The sequence below is a fragment of the Macaca fascicularis genome, chromosome 8 (assembly GCF_037993035.2).
Source record: "Macaca fascicularis isolate 582-1 chromosome 8, T2T-MFA8v1.1".
NCBI classification, from domain to species: Eukaryota; Metazoa; Chordata; class Mammalia; order Primates; family Cercopithecidae; genus Macaca; species Macaca fascicularis.
The window spans coordinates 25,060,573-25,082,208 of NC_088382.1; the positions used below are offsets into that span (position 1 = coordinate 25,060,573).

General features: G+C 43.3%; 1 protein-coding gene across 9 annotated transcripts in view; it reads left to right on the forward strand.

Annotated features, from left to right (window-relative positions):
- The window catches only part of XPO7 (exportin 7), an 88,435-nt gene extending 68,101 nt beyond the window's left edge, over nt 1-20,334 (forward strand). For 6 of the 9 annotated variants that reach the window (XM_045397993.3, XM_045397994.3, XM_074000413.1 and 3 more), the window contains exons 14-28: nt 130-265; nt 770-843; nt 1,982-2,062; nt 2,975-3,038; nt 3,444-3,552; nt 4,815-4,921; nt 7,541-7,629; nt 8,670-8,777; nt 12,483-12,565; nt 12,817-13,031; nt 13,262-13,400; nt 15,828-15,988; nt 16,934-17,032; nt 17,630-17,757; nt 18,732-20,334. In XM_045397993.3, coding sequence (XP_045253928.1) covers nt 130-265; nt 770-843; nt 1,982-2,062; nt 2,975-3,038; nt 3,444-3,552; nt 4,815-4,921; nt 7,541-7,629; nt 8,670-8,777; nt 12,483-12,565; nt 12,817-13,031; nt 13,262-13,400; nt 15,828-15,988; nt 16,934-17,032; nt 17,630-17,757; nt 18,732-18,825 — 1,687 coding nt within the window. In that variant the 3' untranslated portion in view covers nt 18,826-20,334. Of the gene's footprint in view, nt 1-129; nt 266-769; nt 844-1,703; nt 1,810-1,981; nt 2,063-2,974; nt 3,039-3,443; nt 3,553-4,814; nt 4,922-7,540; nt 7,630-8,669; nt 8,778-12,482; nt 12,566-12,816; nt 13,032-13,261; nt 13,401-15,827; nt 15,989-16,933; nt 17,033-17,629; nt 17,758-18,731 lie in introns of those variants that run through there. The other 3 variants (XM_074000416.1, XM_074000414.1, XM_074000415.1) reach the window with 1 other exon arrangement.
- The last annotated feature ends 1,302 nt before the right edge of the window (nt 20,335-21,636 follow it).

Below are 21,636 nucleotides of genomic sequence, written 5' to 3' on the forward strand. Positions count from 1 at the left end.
GATGAACTTGGTTGCAGGAGATTGCTCTACCCAAGTACAGGCATATATGACCACGTCAAGATAGCTTGGGTTTTCTAGAGTAACAAGGATGTCCTGCTGTTGAGAGAATCATTGCTCCTCTTCCTCCAGGGTGCTCCAGCTGATGAACCTAACAGATTCTCGTTTGGCCCAGGCGGGTAATGAGAAGCTAGAGTTGGCCATGCTGAGCTTTTTTGAACAGTTTCGTAAGATCTACATTGGGGACCAAGTGCAGAAATCCTCTAAGGTAACAGCCTGTTAATTGGCTCCCCTTAGTTCTCACTTCTTCTCACTTGTGCGATTGCTGATAGAGGGAAACAGTTGCTGATAGTTCACATAACCTCCAGATTTCAGGTAACAGGACAGTGCAAATGTTTTCTCTTAGCTTTTAAATTCTGGGAGATTCATCAAAGAATTGGGCCCATTTCTCTAGTGCTTAACAAATGGCCAGTCAAAACATCTGTTGTTCTCCCACAAATGGGCAATTCTTAGTCTCCATGCATGAATTAATATTCAGAACAGCAGAAGATTTGGACTGTCTTTTTGTAATTTCAGGATTGAAAGGGACCAGTAAGATTGCTCAGCATCTGTCCAGTAATACTTAGAAACTAGCTTATCCCTTCAGTAAAGTCCTCTCTGGGAGTCTTGTCCATTTTCTTCCACATCTTACCCACGAGTATGGGCAAAAATAGTACCGGGATGTGATTGTTCTAATTCAAGTGTTCTGGTTACTTTCTCTTCTTAACACCAGCTGTACCGCCGACTCTCAGAAGTTCTGGGCTTGAATGATGAGACCATGGTCCTAAGCGTCTTCATAGGAAAAATGTAAGTGTTTCAGCTTGCCACCAGCAAGAGTCCTTTGCAATCCTGTTGCAACTGTAAAATGTGATCTTGGCATTGTGCTGCCAGTGCCTGGTATTCCAGCATTGATCGTTTGCGTCAGAAAATTGTGCATTTGAGTGTGTGACAAGCTGTGCTTAGAGATATGGCCCGGCCCCAGAGCATTCCAGGCTTGTACAGGCAAGGATTTAATTTTGTTCTTGCAGAATCTCCTCTTTAGCCTCTGGAATCACAGGTGAAACCCTGTCATGTCATTAGCAAAACAGACCTCCACCCCAGTAATTGCTGCTCAGCCCCTCACCCAGTTGCCGTGCTCCAGGGATGCCCAGCGTAGGCATTCACTTTCTGTTGCTGATTTCCTCTAGTTATCCCCTCGAAGGGGAAAGCCCCACTTAAAAATGGGCTTATTCCTCCCAGAAAACATCACACCCTTTAAGAGTGTTGAGTCTCCAAAATCTAGTGCTGCTGTTTGAACTGTGTTCAGAGTTGGAGCTCCTAATTGGCCCTTTTTTATTTTTTTACGTTATACCCCTTCGGTTACATTTTGCCCTTTTTAGGAGCTCAATTTATCAAAGCACACACTAGGAGCCAAATATATTACCCAGGGCTGTGTGCAGAGTGACATTTTGCCTCCAACCAACTGTCCCAACCCTAAACACTCATATCCATGAGCTGGTTAATAATTTAAGATGGAAAAAGCAAAGGGGGTCTAAAGGACTCTGCCAGCCAAGAATCCAGAAGCAAGGGCTACTAGAATTCTGCAGCTGACAGTGGATGGTGCAGGTGCAGAATTGCATACGTCTGCATGTTATCACTGCCGCAGAAATCTCTTACCCTTGCTGCAGAAATCAGCCCTGGAGTGCCCCAGAATTCCAAGGGCCTGGGTATGGGCCAGTGTAGCTTTGGAACCAAGTAGTGAAGATTATCTGAAGGATAATTTTTCTAGTCAACCAAATGTAAGTACAGAGATTTCCTACCCATCTTTTTTTGTGGTCGTGATGTCTGTGAATTGGTGGTGCAGATGTGTGGTGACTTTTGATGAATGACTTTCTCTTCTCCCAGCCCTCAAGGAAACCAGCAAATCAAAGGGGTCTCCTGCTTTTTTTTTCTTTTTGTCCTCCAGCATCACCAACTTGAAGTACTGGGGCCGTTGTGAACCAATCACCTCCAAGACACTACAGCTTCTCAATGACCTCTCCATTGGATATCCTTTTCTAAGCTAGTTTCTGTGCACAACAGAAAGTGGCATGCTACAGTCTTAGAATCATGGCCTCCTGCTCTTTCCACTTCAGTTTAACTTTAGTGTGTACTCACATATCTTCCATTTTCCTAGGAGTCCGAAAACGCCAATGCCCATGCAGAATATAGGAATAATTTCAGACCCCAAAAATGAGCCGACACCCGACCTGATAGTTCAGTACAGATTTATCCCTGTCTATTCCTAAGTTCCAGAAGTGCATAGTAGCCCCATCTCATAGGTACACACTCTGTGTGACCAAGGTTTTAGTATCCTTAGTAGAGACAAACTCCTTCTTAAGTTGTCCCATCAGCTGGTTGGTAGAAACATCCTGATTCCAAACTTTATGATTGAAGTAATGACTATACTTCCTCTTGACTTGAACTAGATCTGCTATAAAGTTTGAATTGCTGTAGGGCAGCTTTTCACAATCAGGGGTCCGCAAGAAGGGTAAACCCTGTAAAATTATTGAAGTGATTTTCTTCTCGCTTCTCCAAATACTGTATATAGCTAGTACCATTCTAAATAGGAAAGAAGTTCATTAATTGTACACAATATATGCCTCTTAGGCAGGGGTTTAGGGCCTAATTCTCCCTTGGAACACCCACTGAGAAAAGCCATTTTAGGATATTCATGATTGTTTGGGGAAACTGCTAGGTTATCTATTTTCTTACACATAGGAGTTTGGTATAGGTGTTTTCTTATTGATTAAATAGTGTTTAGAAGAGAACACATTTTTTCATATTTGGCAGTGGTATACTCAAGTTTTTTTTTTTTAAAGATATTTGGGTAAACTGTTCTTTATTCTGGAAAGTTTCCATCTGCCTTAGAGTCTCGGTCTGCTTCACACTTTCCTTGACCTTCTTCCTTTGTCTTTACGTACAGTAGTGTAAGGAAGCTAGTGAAGCTTAGCGCGGTACAGTTCATGCTGAACAATCACACGGTGAGTGATTTTAGCTTTTTTTCCTGCCCCTCCTACCACCCACACATACACTTTCTTGACACACAAAGGAGATATTTAAATTGAGGTCCTGGGTATTGCTACAGCAAAAACTGTGGTCCTGATTCCCACCACACTGCCAGATTACACTTACTGTCATCAGAATGGCTCTTTGAGATCCAGATGATCTGAGTTATGGTGAAGTCACCTACTGCTACTCATACTGCAGATAAATTAGTAATAGTAACAACGGTAGCCTGCCTTCAAAAAAAAAAAAGACCTTCAGATCCTCAAGGAATGACTACATAGCCGTTGGCTTGAAAGGGCTCCATACTTCTCTGATTACTGGCTTGCATTCTGCCTCTAACTCATGTTTTTACCTTTAACTTGTTTTCTTTTTTTCAATAGAGCGAGCACTTTTCATTTTTGGGTATTAACAATCAGTCCAACCTGACAGACATGCGGTGTCGAACTACCTTCTACACAGCACTGGGGCGTCTCCTCATGGTGGATTTAGGTACCGTAAGAAATCGTAGTGGCTCATGAAGTCATCTGGCACTATTCTAAATTTTTATTTGAGGACTGAAAACTAGATGGTGGGGAGGCCTTTTCTGTTATTTCAACGTAACAAAACTATCTGAAATAACAGTCTGATTTCACCAAGAACAGAGCATGCTGTCGAGGTCCTTGTAACTGAAAGAGAGTAACAGTCTGCTCCTGAAGTTTTCATCCGATATGCAGTGGCTTTAAAATTTTCTTCATATTCTTCGGGTGTTAAATAAAGGAATTGAGATTCCTAAATATATCTTGTTGGCCAGATAACTTCACCCCACAGGGAGGTATACACCCACTTGAAACAATCAACATGACTTTTTATTATCCAGTTTTCTAGCACAGATGAGCCAGAAGGGCTTAATCACTTTTGTAGCAGTAGTGGTGATATTAGCAGTTTCAGGTCAGTTAATAACTAAAGCCCAGTGGTATTACTCTAATTTTCAGCTGTTTAAATTTAATCCTACCAAAATGACATAAAACCTTCTAGGTTTATGAAAGATGACTTTTTTAAAAATTGAGTGTGGGCCGGGCGCGGTGGCTCAAGCCTGTAATCCCAGCACTTTGGGAGGCTGAGACGGGCGGATCACGAGGTCAGGAGATCGAGACCATCCTGGCTAACACGGTGAAACCCCGCCTCTACTAAAAAATACAAAAAACTAGCCGGGCGAGGTGGCGGGCACCTGTAGTCCCAGCTACCCGGGAGGCTGAGGCAGGAGAATGGCGTAAACCCGGCAGGCGGAGCTTGCAGTGAGCTGAGATCCGGCCACTGCACTCCAGCCTGGGCGACAGAGCGAGACTCCGTCTCAAAAAAAAAAAAAAAAAAAAAAAAAAAATTGAGTGTGAATGAAACCTCTGTACCCATTTGAAGTTTGAGTCTCATCTCGTTCTCACGCACCAGCTTCATTCTTTTCTCCAATGACTTGCTAATTCTCAGCAAGGCAAAATAAATAAATAACATAGTACCTTATATACATACCAATCTCTGGTACTGTGGCTCAGCATCAACAAACCTAGCCTAGACTAGGTGATTTCTGTCATCTTCTAGTTTAAAAATTCTGTTTCTATATATACATGTTATTCTTAAATTGCTACCAATACCTGTTGGGATAATAAAGGGACCCCCTTGAGTTCTCCTGGGTCTGCTCATCTTTCATCCCATCTTCCCATGTGCACAGCTTTGAATTCTTGGTATTGGGGTTATACCCTGCGATGTTTCCTTTACAGGAGAGGATGAAGATCAGTATGAGCAGTTCATGCTGCCACTCACAGCAGCGTTTGAGGCTGTGGCCCAGATGTTTAGCACCAATAGTTTTAACGAGCAGGAGGCAAAGGTGAGTGAGTCTTTTACCCAGTAATTAATCAGCTTCTGGTTTAGGGCAGTCCCTGAGTGAAAATTGTGCTTGACCGTAAACTATCCACTGCCTTAGCTTTTTTTAATATCTTGTACTTCTAGGGTTTTGGAATTGCAGAACCAGATTTGTAAACTTCTATTTTTATATTAAATGTATTTGCTTAAGTAGCTCTTAGGATTTTTTTTATCTGAGTTTTCAAATATATTAGCATAAAGTTGTTTACAGTTTTCTTACTGCCTTTTTAATCTCAGTTTTATCTTTAATTACATCCCCTTCTCATTTTTAATACTGCTCATTAGTGACCAGTTGGGTTTTCTTAAAATTGTGGTAAAAAACAAAGTTTACCATCTTTACCATTTTTACATGTACAGGTCAGTGATGTCAAGTATTTCTACATTGTTGTGAAATAGATCTTCAGAATCCATGATTTTAATATGGAACATTTTCATTATTCAGTTTTTTGTGATTTCTAATATCCACTGAGATTTCTTCTTTGATACTTGAGTCATTTAGAAGGTTTAAGAATTTCCACATATATGAGTTTTTATTTTTAATTTTTTTTTTAGAGACAGAGTCTGACTCTGTTGCCCAGGCTGGAGTACAGTGGCATGATCCTAGCTCACTGCAAGCCTTGAACTCTCGGCTCAAGCAGAGTCCTCCTGCCCCAGCTTCCCATGTGGCTGGGATTATAGGCATGAGACACGATGCCCAGTGAATTTCCACATACATGGAATTCTAAGTTCTTGTTTTCTAACTCTTAGCATTGTCATTTCTTGATTGTTGCTTTCCTCATCTTTTTACTTCATACATACTGTTCTCTTGACCTGTGTCAAAATCAGAAGACACCAGGATGTTAGTATTGGTAGGACTTTTTACAGTATTCCTCAGGGCACCAAGGCTGAATGGTAGAACTACCAGATAGCCAGGGTATTGCCAGAAAAAAATGCCAGGCTTTACCTAACATTCTAAAGCTCTCCTTTTTCATCTTTAGCCTTTTCTTTTTCCATCTACAAATCAGCAGGGTAGACAGAAAGCAATACTTAATCCAGACCTCTCTCCCCTTTATACTTGTGTTTTAGGGTCTGAGATAGGTACCATTCAAAGCCTGGGTTATTCTGGAACATATGAGCAACTGTAGGCTAGAGTATCAACCAGTATCAAGGATTTAGGGATATCAGTGAATATCAGCCCTGTTCCCATTATATGGTATTAGTTTCATGTAAAGCAAGTAAAATTAACCAAAAGAACAACCTTGGTAGTGGACTACAGCTATCACCCACTTCTTTGTCATGTCCCATGTAGTCTTTTAAGATACTGACCCAGTCTTAGACTGGAAAACTGAGCTTGTGGTATCAGCTTAGGAGAGAACTGTTTGCTTACAAGCAGACTGTTAACAGAAGGGATGTTTTTGCCAAATGTGTCAAGATCCCCAAATGTGCAACCTTCTTGAGCATATTGATGACGACCAGATATTGTTGCTGTTCTGTCTCCACGTTTGGAGACAAATCCCAAAGTACGATTTTTAAAGTAGTTATATTGCTGTTCATGTCCCAAGTAAAAGTTTTATTGAGAGAGTGAGTATTGGATTTGGAGTCTTGGTGTTATGTATGAGTCCTGATCTGGGCCCTCCTACTACCTGGCAGCATGACTGGGGGAAGTTTTTTGGCCTCTTTAAGCATCAGTCTCTTTTTCTGCAAATGGAGAGTACAGATTAAACATAGTCTCATCTAGATGGCCCACCCAAAGGGAGAGGTGCTGTGTAGACTCCCCTTTGTCTTCTTCTTGGCAGGGCCTGCATCTGACTTCCTTTAGGGTATAAACCATTAGGGTATATATGACTCTTCTACCTCTTTTTCTTTGGGACTTCTGTTTTTCTTTTTTGCTTTTTTCTGGCTTTTTGAGTGGGTTTCTTTGCCATGTGTTTCTCTGTCTCTGTCTCTTTGTCTCTCTCTCCCTTCCTTCCTCCCTCCCTCCCCTCTTTCCCTCCCTCCCCTCATTTCCTCCCTCCCTCCCTCCCCGCCTTTCCTCCCTCCCTCCCCGCCTTTCCTCCCTCCCTCCCCGCCTTTCCTCCCTCCCTCCCCGCCTTTCCTCCCTCCCTCCCCGCCTTTCCTCCCTCCCTCCCCGCCTTTCCTCCCTCCCTCTCTCCCTCGCCGCCTTTCCTCCCTGCCTCCCTCCCCTCCTTTCCTCCCTCCCTCCCCGCCTTTCCTCCCTCCCTCCCCGCCTTTCCTCCCTCCCTCTCTCCCTCCCCGCCTTTCCTCCCTGCCTCCCTCCCCTCCTTTCCTCCCTGGGTGGACTCAAAGCTTTTTCACTTTTTACATGTGATGTATTACTTCAATGTCTTAAAACCTTATCAGCCTCTATTTTTGCTATGAACCAGGAACCTATTTTCTTGGCAAAACAAACTTCCAAAGCTAACAAACTTCAAACTTCCAAAACATAATGAAAATATGCCATTCTAGCATAGAAGAGATTGAATCAGAATATTTGAGAAGGAGTGTTTGTTGAACAGTGAGAGGAAGAACTTGACACATGTGTGGAATCCTCATTAGACTGTTGCAGTTTTGTCTTCTATTTTAACATTTTTGCCTTCTACTACAGCGAACTCTAGTTGGCCTAGTAAGAGACCTGAGAGGGATCGCTTTCGCTTTCAATGCCAAGACCAGCTTCATGATGCTCTTTGAATGGATGTATCCTAACTCAAACTAGGAGCACACTACAGCATGCCTTAACTGGAGTGTGATTGGGTGATGGGGTCCAGAGAGGGTGTGGGGGGAAGGGAGGGCAGTGAGGCAAAGAAGATGAAGAGTTACCCAGAAGGCCTATATATGTCCTGGAAGCCACCTTATGACAGACATAAGGTTGTCTGAGGTTAGAACATGAATGAGGTAGTCTCCCAGTTTTTCTTTTGGATCTCAAATATAAATGCCTGCAGAACTATATACCACTGTAGACCTGTTGGTTTTGCTATATTTAGAGAGATGTTTCAGTCTACTAAAAAAAATTAAAAGGCCGGGCGCGGTGGCTCGCGCCTGTAATCCCAGCACTTAGGGAGGCTGAGGTGGGCGGATCACGACGTCAGGAGATCAAGACCATCCTGGCTAAGATGGTGAAACCCCGTCTCTACTAAAAAACACAAAAAATTAGCTGGGCGTGGTGGCGTGTGCCTGTAGTCCTAGCTACTTGGGAGGCTGAGGCAGGAGAATGGCGTGAACCTGGGAGGCAGAGCTTGCAGTGAGCCGAGATCACACCACTGCACTCCAGCCTGGGTGACAGAGCGAGACTCCGTCTCAGAAAACATAAAAATAAAAAAAAAAGGATAAAAAACAACTTTTACAAATTAGGAAGTCTGACTTTACTGACTTCATACCCTTATGCAGATTATTTCAAATCCAGTTCCCTCTTTAATAGTTATGTAAAGGAAATGAGCTGATCCCCTGTAATACCATAGAAGTGATGAAAGGATAAGTAACAATATGAAATACATCATACTCTTCAGAAGAAGGGCACTATGTAAACTAAAATGTATTATTATATGCCTTTTACAGGTTAAAGAACGCAAAATCACTTTAGTATCTTCTGGTTAGAAAGACCCTAAGATTAGCAAGCAAGAGACAGGAACTTAAAGAACTGTAATTTGACAAGTTTGTGCTTGGCTAGTACTGAAAAACACTTTTAAATTCTGTACCTTTCTGGAATCAGAAATCTTTCCTTAGCTTCTCATTTACAGATATCCATCCTATATGCCAATTCTCCAACGGGCAATTGAGCTCTGGTACCATGATCCAGCCTGTACTACACCTGTACTCAAGTTGATGGCTGAGTTAGTTCATAATAGGTAAGCAGGAGGCAGAGCTTGCAAGGGCACATCTGCCCTGTTATCTGAGAGAATTTGCTGTATCTAGTGCTTTGGGCAGATTGTGGGAGATAATAAGATTCGTTGCTGCATTTTAAAATTTGAAAAGTTTTTCTGTTTTTGTTTGTTTGGAAGAATAGTATTCCTAACTACACAAAACCATAGTCAACTGCAGGAAATAAGTCACTTTTTTTTTTCTTTTTTTTTTTTTTTTGAGGTGGAGTCTTGCTCTGTCTCCCAGGCTGGAATGCAGTGGCACAATCTTGGCTCACTGCAAGCTCCGCCCCCTGGGTTCACTCCATTCTCCTGCGTCAGCCTCCCGAGTAGCTGGGACTATAGGTGCCCACCACCACACCCGGCCGATTTTTGTATTTTTAGTAGAGACGGAGTTTCACCATGTTAGTCAGGATGGTCTCAATATCCTGACCTCGTGATATGCCTGCCTCGGCCTCCCAAAGTGCTGGGATTACAGGCATGAGCCACCATGCCCGGCCAGTAAGTCACTTTTAAAAAGTCTCCAGTGGGGCACGGTGGCTCATGCCTGTAATCCTAGCTCTTTGGGAGGCCAAGGTGGGCAGATTGCTTGAATGCAGTAGTTCTAGATCAGCCTGGGCAACGTGGTGAAACTCACCTCTACAAAAAATTAGCTGGACATGGTAGCACACAACTGTAGTCCCAGCTACTCAGGAGGCTGAGATAGGAAGATCACTTTAGCCTGGGAGGCAGAAGTTGCAGTGAGCCAAGATTATGCCATTACACTCCAGCCTGGGTGACAGAACAAGACCCTGTCTCAAAATAAGTAAAATAAAAAGAATCTCCGGATGTCCATTCTTAGGAGAAGTAAATTTGGCAACCAAGATTCTGATTTCCTGCCCACAGGTACAATAACATCTGGTAATGGTGTCTTGTCCATCACATTTCATGGTTACAGACATTGAGAAGGATAGGTATTGGAATACCCTTCCTTAAGAAAGGTATTTATTAGAGAGGTTGTGGCAGGATCAATAAAAATTTGCTTTTAAAAAGTGAGAAAGAAGGCCGGGCGCGGTGGCTCATGCCTGTAATCCCAGCACTTTGGGAGGCCGAGGCGGGTGGATCACAAGGTCAGGAGATGGAGACCACGGTGAAACCCCGTCTCTACTAAAAATACAAAAAATTAGCCGGGCGCGGTGGCGGGCGCCTGTAGTCCCAGCTACTCGGGAGGCTGAGGCAGAAGAATGGCGGGAACCCAGGAGACGGAGCTTGCAGTGAGCCGAGATCGCGCCACTGCACTCCAGCCTGGGCAACAGAGCGAGACTCCATCTCAAAAAAAAAAAAAAAAAAGTGAGAAAGATTTTCAAAACACCAAATTAAGGATAGTGAAAAAGAAAAGTCTAGCATCTTAGCTTTCCTAGAATTTCAGGAATGGGCATTGGTCTCTCATGGCAGTCCTGAGAGAATTAATAAGGTCTTTATTTTTATTTATTTATTTATTTATTTATTTTGAGACGGAGTTTCACTCTTGTTGCCCAGGCTGAAGTGCAATGGCACTATCTTGGCTCACTGCAACTTACGCCTCTCGGGTTCAAGCAATTCTCCTGCCTCAGCCTCCCAAGTAGCTGGGGTTATAGGCATGCGCCACCACGCCCAGCTAATTTTGTGTTTTTAGTAGAAACGGGGTTTCTCCATGTTGGTCAGGCTGGTCTCGATCTCCCGACCTGAGGTGATCGCCCGCCTTGGCCTCCCAAAGTGCTGGGATTACAGGCGTGAGCCACCATGCCCAGCAGAATTAATAAGTTTTAAAACTGCCTTATGGAGTGGGTAATACTTAAAGAGGCTATAACTTCCCAGGAGACTTATATTCAAGAGTTACTCATTTATAAAATAGATACTTGAGAGCACTTACTCTGCCAAAACCTTTTTTTTTTTTGAGACGGAGTGTGGCTCTGTCGCTCAGACTGGAGTGCAATGGTGCGATCTCGGCTCACTGCAAGCTCCACCTCTCGGGTTCACACCATTCTCCTGCCTCAGCCTCCTGAGTAACTGGGACTACAAGTGCCCACCACCACACTTGTCTAATTTTTTTGTATTTTTAGTAGAGACGGGGTTTCACCATGTTAGCCAGGATGGTCTCGATCTCCTGACCTCGTGATCCGCCCGCCTCAGTCTCCCAAAGTGCTGGGATTACAGGCGTGAGCCACCGTGGCCGGCCTCTTTGCCAAAACTTCTTAGCCAGTATGCCAGACAAAATCTCTACCCTCTTTGATTTTACAAATGGTGGGGAAGACAGACAATAAAAACACGTATGAAAGATCTTTCCAGTGATTAAGGGCCATGAAACAAAATAAAACAAGGCAGTAAAATAGAGGGGAATTGAAGGACAGGAGGGTCGGGGAAGACCTCTCAGAGAAGGTAATATTAAGTAGGATCTAAATGACAAGAAAGATTCCAGTAGCCCTGCAAAGATAAGGAGTCTTCTAAACAGAAAACAGCTGCAGGAGTCCTGAGATAGGACAAGCTTGTTGGGACTTGTGGCAGGAGCCTGGTTGGTGGGGGAGTCTGTGGGAGTGGGTCAGACCAGCAAGCGGAGCCAGATGATCTAGCACCTTTGCACAGCAGTGATGAAGAGTGGCATTGATTCTCGTCGCAGTGGGAAGCCGCTCGAGTGTTTTCAACAAGGGATTAAAATTATTTAAGTTTTTGAAAGGCTACCATGTGAAGAATGGGACTGAAGGCAGATTAGAAGCAGAGAGAATATAAGGGAAAGGTGGATTTGGGGTTATTTTAGAGTTAGATGTTGATGGATTCAGTGTGGGGGTGTAGGAAAGAGGAAGTAGGAAGGACTCCTGGGCTTTTCAGGTCTTACCAACTTGAATCTAATAAAGCTCATCAAAACATAGAGCAGACAAAAGAGTCAGGAACTTAAAACCAAGATGGTTACAAATTTTGGCCTTCTCTGTCTGACTTCTTTTGGACCATTCCAAGTCCCTATGCATCTTTTCTTCATATAAAATGGTAACAATGCTTTGGCCCCTCCCTCAGTTGCCACTGAAGCCGTAAAGGTGAAGGGCTCTGCATTAGTATCAAGAGGCGATGGGTAGAAAGTATACTTTAATCAAGGCCAGGCGCAGTGGCTCACGCCTGTAATCCCAGCACTTCGGGAGGCTGAGGTGGGCGGATCACAAGGTCAGGAGATGGAGACCATCCTGGTTAACACGGTGAAACCCCGTCTCTACTAAAAATACAAAAAATTAGCCGGGCATGGTGGCTGGTGCCTATAGTCCCAGCTACTTTGGAGGCTGAGGCAGGAGAATGTTGTGAACCCAAGAGGCGAAGCTTGCAGTGAGCTGAGATCGCACCACTGCACTCTAGCCTGGGTGACAGAGCAAGACTCCGTCTCAAAAAAAAAGAAAATATACTTTAATCAAATAAGAATTTTCAAATAGTAATTTTATCTGCTGCTACATTTTTTTTCTTATAAATGTTTTTAATTTGAGCAGCAGAATCTGAATCTAGCATGTTGGTCTTCAGGGTAGAAGCTACTTCATGGTTAAATGTCTATAACTTGGTTATTCTCATATTAGGATAGGCAATTGCTTATCTTAATGTAAATACAGGATCACCCAAAGTACTCAGATGAGAGCCTCAGTACCCCAGTCTTCCAAGAAAACACCTCTGACTTTTTCTCCTTCTGTGCCCTCTGCTCAGATCCCAGCGACTCCAGTTTGATGTCTCTTCCCCCAATGGCATCTTACTCTTCCGAGAAACCAGCAAGATGATAACAATGTATGGTAAGTGCTTCAGATAATCATGCCTCTAGAAGTTAATTCCAGCTCAGTCACCACACTGTAACCAGCATGTGGGTCTCCAGCCAGCCCTGGCAGGAGCCAGGACAGCATTCCTATTTATGCTAATACGTGTGCATTAGAGTGCCACCTGTCACCAGGGACCTGCTGGAACTTGTATGCCTTTGGAGTAGGAAGGCTGAACTAAACGAGCACTTCTAATGTGGTTGAATAACATATATGACATGTCTACTCAGGCAATCGCATCCTGACACTAGGAGAGGTCCCAAAGGATCAGGTCTATGCTCTGAAGCTCAAGGGCATCTCCATCTGCTTCTCCATGCTGAAGGCTGCTCTCAGTGGGAGTTACGTCAATTTTGGAGTCTTTCGTCTCTATGGAGATGATGCCCTGGACAATGCTCTGCAGACCTTCATCAAGCTGCTCCTCTCTATTCCCCACAGTGATCTCTTGGTAAGCCTTACGCTGCATTGCCAGAATCTTGTTCCTCATCACATTCAGCCTTTTTCACCTGAGACCATGACTAAACACTGCTCTTGAGAAACTATATAAGCTAGCTCCTTTTGCTGTAACTAAGTCTTCTGTTTTCCCAGCTGAAAGGAGCTAAGCTATTTAAGATCGTCCCCCTGCATGCTGGAGTGCATAGTGCCTAAGCTGATTTTCTTCTTCCTCCTCTCCCACAGGATTACCCCAAGCTCAGCCAGTCTTATTATTCACTACTGGAAGTCCTGACCCAGGACCATATGAACTTTATTGCAAGCCTGGAACCTCGTGTCATCATGTATATTCTCTCTTCCATTTCTGAAGGACTTACTGCACTTGGTAAGCACCTGGGTGGAGTGAGTTGGTAGCTTTGTTTTTTACCACTTAACTAAACAGAAAGAATCTTGCCCCAGTGTCCAAAAAGATCACTGCCTTGGGGGTTTGGCCATAACAATAAAGTATATAATGCACAGCACATGCTCATCCAGCAGACACTCAACTGATCGCCTCCTAAGTACAAGGCACTGTGGAAGCACTGAGGATACAGTAATTAACAACATATAGTCCCGTCCTTAAGGGGCTTATCTGGTGGGTAGAACAGACACATGAGCAAACAACTGCCTGTTTACCATACTTAACCACTTAAACATTACAGTAGGGGTGAGTACAGAGTGCTACACAAGCCCTCAAGAATACCTAGACTCCTGGTTATGAGGAGGTCAGGATCAAGGAAGACTGGCTGGAAGACTTGGCATCAAAGCATAAACCTAAAAGCTGGACAAGTGTTACCCTGGTTAGCCAGGGAAGGTTCCTAGCAGCAGAGACAGCAAGCACTTGCACCTGTAGACGAAGGAACCAGGAAATCCAGACGGCTGGCACACTAGTCCAGAGGAGTCAGGAATGAATTGAAGCTTTAGAGATAAGCAGGAGCAAATCTGGAGATCTTGAGGGGGATCCGCCCATAAGCTGTATTAGGCCGTTTGAATTGTGTCCTGAGGGCCGTGGAGGCTGGGGAAAGGTTTCATGCAGCTAGCTCCATAAGTTTTTTCATCCTAGTCCATATGGCTCCTGTCAACCATTTTGTTTCTAGGCTACCTTCCAACAATCTTTTTTTTTTTTTTTTTTTTGAGACAGTCGCTCTGTCGCCCAGGCAGAAATCTCGGCTCACTGCAACCTATGCCTCCCGGGTTCACGCCATTCTCCTGCCTCAGCCTCCTGAGTAGTTGGGACTATAGGCACCCACCACCACACCTGGCTAATTTTTTTGTATTTTTAGTAGAGACGGGGTTTCACCATGTTAGCCAGGATGGTCTTGATCTCCTGACCTCGTGATCCGCCTGGCTCGGCCTCCCATAGTACTGAGATTACAGGCATGAGGTACTGTGCCTGGCCCAACAATCTTATGTGTTCAGGGAATAAAACACATTTTTATATTACGCTGAACAAAACATAAGTAGGAAGATTAAGTCAACTGCCAAATAGTGATGATATATTGCAAATACACATAGACTGACTTTTGGATTATCAACTGTGGTGAATTACCCATGCCTCTGTGCCACTTTGATACACATTGACTTCCATCATTCTATCAGGGTGCGTAGCCATACCTAGTACAGTCCAATCAAGGTATCAGCCCTTGTTTTGGAAGACTTTTTTATATCTTATTGAAAATACAGGGACCTGGCCGGGCATGGTGGCTCACGCCTGTAATCCCAGCACTTTGGGAGGCTGAGGCAGGCAGATCACAAGGTCAGGAGTTCAAGAGCAACCTGGCCAATATGGTGAAACCCTGTCTCTACTAAAAATACAGAAATTAGCTGGGCATGGTGGCACGTGCCTGTAGTCCCAGCTACTCTGGAGGCTGAGGCAGAAGAATCGCTTGAACCCGGGAGGTAGAGGTTGCAGTGAGCCAAGATCGTGCCACTGCACTCCAGCCTGGGCGACAGAACAAGACTCAGTCTCAAAAAGAAAAAAAAGAAAAGAAAAAGAAAGTAGAGGGACCTTTGCATAAACCGTCAGTCCCGTAGGAATCAGAGACTTGTTTACTCTTTTAAGGGTTCAGCCCCTTAGTCCTTTGGCCTCACCTCATCAGAGTTCTGTCCACAGGTTGTGCTGTACTGTTGCCTTTGTAAAGATGTATAGATGAGTCTGCAGCTCCCCCCAGAGATGCTTTGGAGATAAACAGATGATGCAGCACACCCTATTCTAACAAACAATAAACATTCAGAGGCTACATCAATCTGGGTTTAATTACATCCCACTGGTAACTCAGAGCATAGGCTCATAAGCCAGGCTTCTTGGATTCTAATCACAGCTCCTGCAGTTACTAGCAGTTGATCATTAGGCCGATGCATAACCTCTCCTAATTCTAGTTTCCTCATGTGTAAAACAAAAAACCTACTTCCTGAATTCTTGAGAGGATAAATTAGAGATAACACCTATAAGGTACTTAGAACAAAATCTGGCACAAAAGAAGCACTTGCTGAATCGAACTGTTTGTTATTTTGTGTGAGGCAGAAGACGTATGTACATCCACAACACATTGAGCCAATAATTTCGGTATTTTTTATTACCACATACTCACTTTCAAACATAGAAATTGAGCCCTGCTATACAATGAGGGTGAGAGGTTAACACAAGTCATCTTGAGCAACCGCCTTGGCTGAATTGGCCACAGTACCCTAATGGATCTCACCCAAAGATAGTCCATATTTGCTCAGGCCACCATCAGTAGCTCTGCCCTACCCCTACCTTTCTTTCTTACAGACACCATGGTGTGCACAGGCTGCTGCTCCTGCCTGGACCATATTGTAACATACCTCTTCAAGCAGCTATCACGTAGCACCAAGAAGAGGACCACACCCCTGAACCAGGAGAGCGACCGCTTTCTGCACATCATGCAGCAGCATCCAGAGATGATCCAGCAGGTAAGAAAGTGGAGGCATAGGAGGCAGTGATGGGGTGTCCCACAGAGGAAGGACCTCTGCAAGACAGGGGGGCCCACACATGATTAACGTAACATCTCATCAGGTTCCTGCTGCTGAGATGAAGTCCGTGTCTTAAAGTTGCAGTGGATTTTGAGTTTGCCAGGTAATCACTGGATGTAGAAAAAACTCAGGTTCTGGATTATTATTATTGAGTGTCACAACGACCCCTGTGCCCTGGACCTATCTCATGAGCACTATCCTCTATCCGTGAAAATTACTTCGCTCACCCGCTGCTATAAATAGAGCAAGAGTTAGCAGCATCCAGCTTTCTAAAGGCCTGCGTTCCTGTTTACAAAACAGGAACAAGAATGTAAGACAGAAGGAAATAACTGGCCACAGAGAGATCAAACCATATGCTTGCTTTTATTTTATTTGTATGTGTCTTGAAGTAACTTACAGAAATACATGCTAGATGAAAATAGATAAGGAAATGGGATCAGTAACTATTGAGATTTTAGCCACTATTACCTTTGTCCACACTGTTCTCTAAAGAAGCAGAGAAATAATTCAGAACTCCATCACGTTCACAAAATGTCATAAAGCTGTCAACTCTGAGTACCTGGAAGGGATCATGCAAGGTGGTTTTGCTTACTGTAATTTTGTTACGTGACCCCATCCCATTCCCCACAAGTCGGGGTGACCTGGAAAGATCCATTTTTGTAAGTGAAGTAATCAAACCAATTTTAAGAATAAGAAAGGAAATGAGTATCTTAGAAGAAAAGGTAACCTTGAAATATAAGACTCAGATGAAGCTTCACAAACTATTTGTCTGATTTACCCTATATAGAAAAGGCCTTCAGCCTAATATACTCCTGTATTTGGAATCTGTCGTTTTATCTTGGGTAGCAGTACATTAGGTCACTGCATCAAATTCTCTATTTTCAGATGCTGTCCACGGTGCTGAACATCATCATCTTTGAAGACTGTAGGAACCAGTGGTCTATGTCCCGACCACTACTTGGCTTGATATTGCTTAATGAAAAGGTGAGAGAGCCAGCTCCCTGGTGCCAACCCCAGAAGCAGTGAAAACCACGCACTTGCTATCACCAAGCACTGGGAGAAATGTGTATAGAAACACCCCACGGTGGTGAAACAGGGAAAATGGGTCATTTACTGAGCATGTCCCTTTCAATTCACATTTGTGCTTTCAATATCACATAATCACTTAACTGTTAGAAGTCAGCATGTGTGGTAGCTCACAGACACAGGATAAAGGAGGGTTTCCCCTAGGCAGTAAAAAAAACCTTTCAAGGAAATAATGTACCTGGGTATCAGAGGACCTAAAACCTAAGTTCCAGTTCTAGCTCTGCTATAAACAAGTCTTGAGATTCCGATAAAAGAAAGGTCTGGATCAGATGACCCTTTTAAAGTACTTTACAATTTAAAAATTCTTTATTTTCTTAGTAGGATGAAGACATATTATCCCGCAAGTGCTTGCCTGAAATTTTTTTTTAAGTGTCCAATTTTAGTAGATACTCCATTCCTCCTTAGAGAAAAACATTCTTCAACCCTGCAGATGACAGAGGGCTAATCTGCCTTCCCCTGCTTCTCTTACCTTCTGTTCCACTCCTTGCCCCACAGTATTTTTCTGACCTAAGGAACAGTATCGTGAACAGCCAGCCACCAGAGAAGCAGCAGGCCATGCACCTGTGTTTTGAGAACCTGATGGAAGGCATTGAGCGAAATCTTCTTACGAAAAACAGAGACAGGTGAGTATAGAGCGTCCTGCCTAGAAACCTCAATTGCTATTTTTCAAATCAACGAAACAGGCAGTTCCTTTAAAGTGTTTGTACATCTGTGTTTGGAGGCCATCTAAAGCAGTGCTATCCAATAGAAAAGTGAGCCATGTTAAACAGGCAAAATTCATTTTAATAATATATTTTATTTAACCCATTGTATCTAAAATACTGTATCAATGTTTAATCAGTATTTTTAAATTGTGGGTTTTCACATTCTTTTTGTACTACATTTTCACAATCCTGTGTACTTTACATTTAACAGCATATGTCAGTTCATATATTTTCATCAGAAATACTTGATCCGTATTTAGATTTCATAAATTTACAGTTGACAAAGTAGGTTCCCATAATACCCAGATTGTTTCAGACGTACCTAGGGATTTTCCAATAACTGCATTGTGTATCTGGGCTTTGCAATTAATTTTTAAATTTTATTTAATTTTAATTAATTTAAAATAAGGCATTTTAATTTAAAATTACGATGCAGTTGGGGAGCTGAATGTTAAATTGTATTTAATTTGGATTCATTTTCTCAGTCACACTGGCCATAATTTAGGGGCTCGGTAGCCGTATGCGGTTATCAGCTGCCCTATTGGACAGCACGGCACTACACCACCTGGTCTTGCTGCATTAAGAAATGAGATGGCTTCATTGGCTTACTGCCCTCACGTGTGAGGGCAACTTCCTACCTCTGTCAATGAGATTTCTTTTGTGCTGCCATGAGCCCATGGTAGCCCTCAGGGCCCCAGATTTGACCAGATCTCTAGGCCAACTTTCTCTTAGAGTCTTAAGACTGAAATTAACTGATCTTTGAAACAGAACCCATCAATTCATACATTCTACTTCCCATGGTTTAAAAAAAAAAAAAAAAAAACCTGTTAGGCAAATACCTCCCCCCACCCCCGCCACTCTCCTCCCCCAACCCACATGCATCCTCTCTGCAGGTTCACCCAGAACCTGTCAGCATTCCGTCGAGAAGTCAACGACTCGATGAAGAATTCCACTTATGGCGTGAATAGCAATGACATGATGAGCTGACACCTCCTTGGACTCTACCTGTACAGAGCAGCGTCCCTTTGGTTTGGCCCAGAGGGGCGAACAATTGCAAGGGAGAGGGCCTGGCTGATCCTGGCTCTTTTCTCCAGGGGTGTGGGGAAAATGGCAAAGGTCAACTAGCTACATCCCCAAGGAATAGGGGTGTGAGTGCACTCACTAGGGGGCAGGGCGCTGCTGGTTCCTGGGGGACTGGGTGGGAAGGGTGGTGGGAGGAGATAAGAGACACAAACTGAGACTCCAGCCTCTCTTCCTGGGGCCACCCAAGGGGGGAGAACCCCTAGTGTCCTGCCACAACCTGCCTTGTATAAACATGTACATTTTTTCATAACATTTTGAACAAGGTTTATATTGACTCAAGTTTAAAAACAAAAAGTGTGACTGAAAAATTTTTACAGAGTCTAGTGCACCAATGCTGATGTGAGGGGTTGTGTATGCGAGTGAAGAAAATGTGTATTCTGGTGGCCTGAAGCTTTACTGGACAAGGATGTGTGAGAGTGCAGAGATATATTTAGTGACACAGTAGAGAGGCAAAAAAAAAAAAAAAAAAAAAGCTAAAATTCCAAATGTATATTTTTTCGTATTGCCCTGTCCTCACCCAGAAATATCACTTCCTGTTACTGTATTAACCCTTGTTATTAGGAACTCTAAGCCATGCCAGAACACCGTCCCTCCCCTTGGACCATATAGATTCTGCCCTGGGTCCCTAGCCCCTTGCAGTGATAAATAACTCCAGCTAAAAGTGTTTGGTGTTCTTATCTCCATCCTCTTTCCTACTTTGCTTACCCTCATCCTCAGACAGATGCCTCTTGCTTCTAAAAGTTGGATTTAACGACGTGTTGTAGGGTTCTTGGTCTCTGTGAAGGTAGAGACCAGAGAGAAGGAAGTGAGCCCACTGCTCTCCTGTGGAGCAATGTGGGTGAGTCCACCAGAGGCCCTGCTGTGTGTGGCCAATAAATTTTAGTCTTCCCCAGCCCTCGAGGCAGTGTGTGTGGATGTATGCGTGTGGATATTTATATATGTACCCTGCACTCATGAATGTATGAACTGGAGGAAGTTACTACAGTGGAGGGGTTCTTAATAACAAGGTCTACCTAGCATGAAGTATTTAACATTCTCCCACCCCTTAAAAAATATACATTTTTATAAAATGAAAACCATAATAAATGTTTTGAATATTAAAAAAAGAAATAACCTACAGAGGAAAATTAATGGAGAAAGCTATTTGCCTTGTACTTTTTCCACAACTGTTGCTGCTAGTTGTACACATCTCTAGTTCAGCTCTTGCCCACGGGACACTCATCAATTAGGTTTTATTTTTATTTCTCTCCTCTACCCCCAGAAACAAGCCTGTTAATTTTTTTCCCTTCTCCTCTGGCGACTGTGTGATGAATCCTTTCTTGCGTGATCAGGTTGCGGATAGACTTGTAAGGGTGTTTGCTGCATACAGTGTAAGCATTGTGACCGCCAATAAACTTCAATGGTTTCTACTGACCTGGCTTCAGCAATCATGTCCAGTGTGCGTCCAAGGACATGTCTCACTCAAAACACGTGAATATGTGTGAAACCTTCTTTAAAAGCCCGTGAATGACAGGGGCCCCTCCACCTGATCAAATTCACTTGTTTCTCATTGTACAAAGTCTGACTCAGTTTCTTTCAAAAGTATATGATTGATATATCTCTGTCAACAAAACCAGTCACATGTTATTGTCCACAGCTATGAAGCAGAAGCCATTCTACTTTTCTATTAGCTTTCAAATAATAACATGGCTACTAGCAGACAAGTAGTAATTGAAGAAAGCCCACTGTGTTAATATTCTGATATCAGCTTCTCTGATGTGGACTGGGTTTCATTCATTAGCCTATGACAAGTTCAGGGGCAAATATTATCCCCCGGCATACTTTGCAGACCTCACAGGCCAGATTTATCAAACGAGGAACGCTTGTTAACAGAGACTACTTCTAACCCCTGCACTATGTATTCAGAGTACCTGAGTATGAGGAAATTTGATTGCCAGAAACACAGAAAAGTATTAAGACACAGACGTGTGTGTACCTTAATGCAGGTTTCCATCCCATGACTCTCAGGCGCTAGGGTGCCATTCTTGTTTGCCTTGTGTAGATGTACTACTGCCTTTGCAGTTTCAGCTTTCTGGGAACTGCTATAGCTGCCTCGGTCCTAAGTTATTTCAAAGGCAAAAAAAATATTCTGATGGCTACAAGGCAAATGGAGTTGATTCATCTTAGCTAAATTCCATCTCTAAGCCTAACACATATTAAATGGTGAGTTTTCATTAATATGCATATACTTCTGACACATGACCTAGGGACCTGGAATTCTGATTCTATAGTTAGGTGACACAAAATAACTTTCTCATGGATACTTGAAGAGGAGTCCCCTTTCCCCAACTGTTTTGAGATGCTGATTAATCAGCAAAACCCCAGACCTCTCCCTTCCCTAGGCAAGAAACTCACCAAGGATGGTGGTCTCCTCAGTTCAGCCCTGAGTGTAGTCCAGTCATAAGGAGCCATGATTAAAATCTTCCACAGCTTCATCAGATTTATTAAACAGTGAAGCTTTTCCCTCCTCTGCCATGGTTAAAATTTCCCACAACTTCATCAGACTTTTTAAACAGTAAAGCTGTTCCTTCCTTTGCTGACAATTCAAAGAGGGGGCACCAAATCACCTTTTGGTCAAAAATGGTCAGCGATTTCATATGATTCAACCTAGTAAATGTAAAAGTTGATTTTCTTTAGATTTTGGTTTCGCCAGAAATCATGAGATTTTATTCAGTC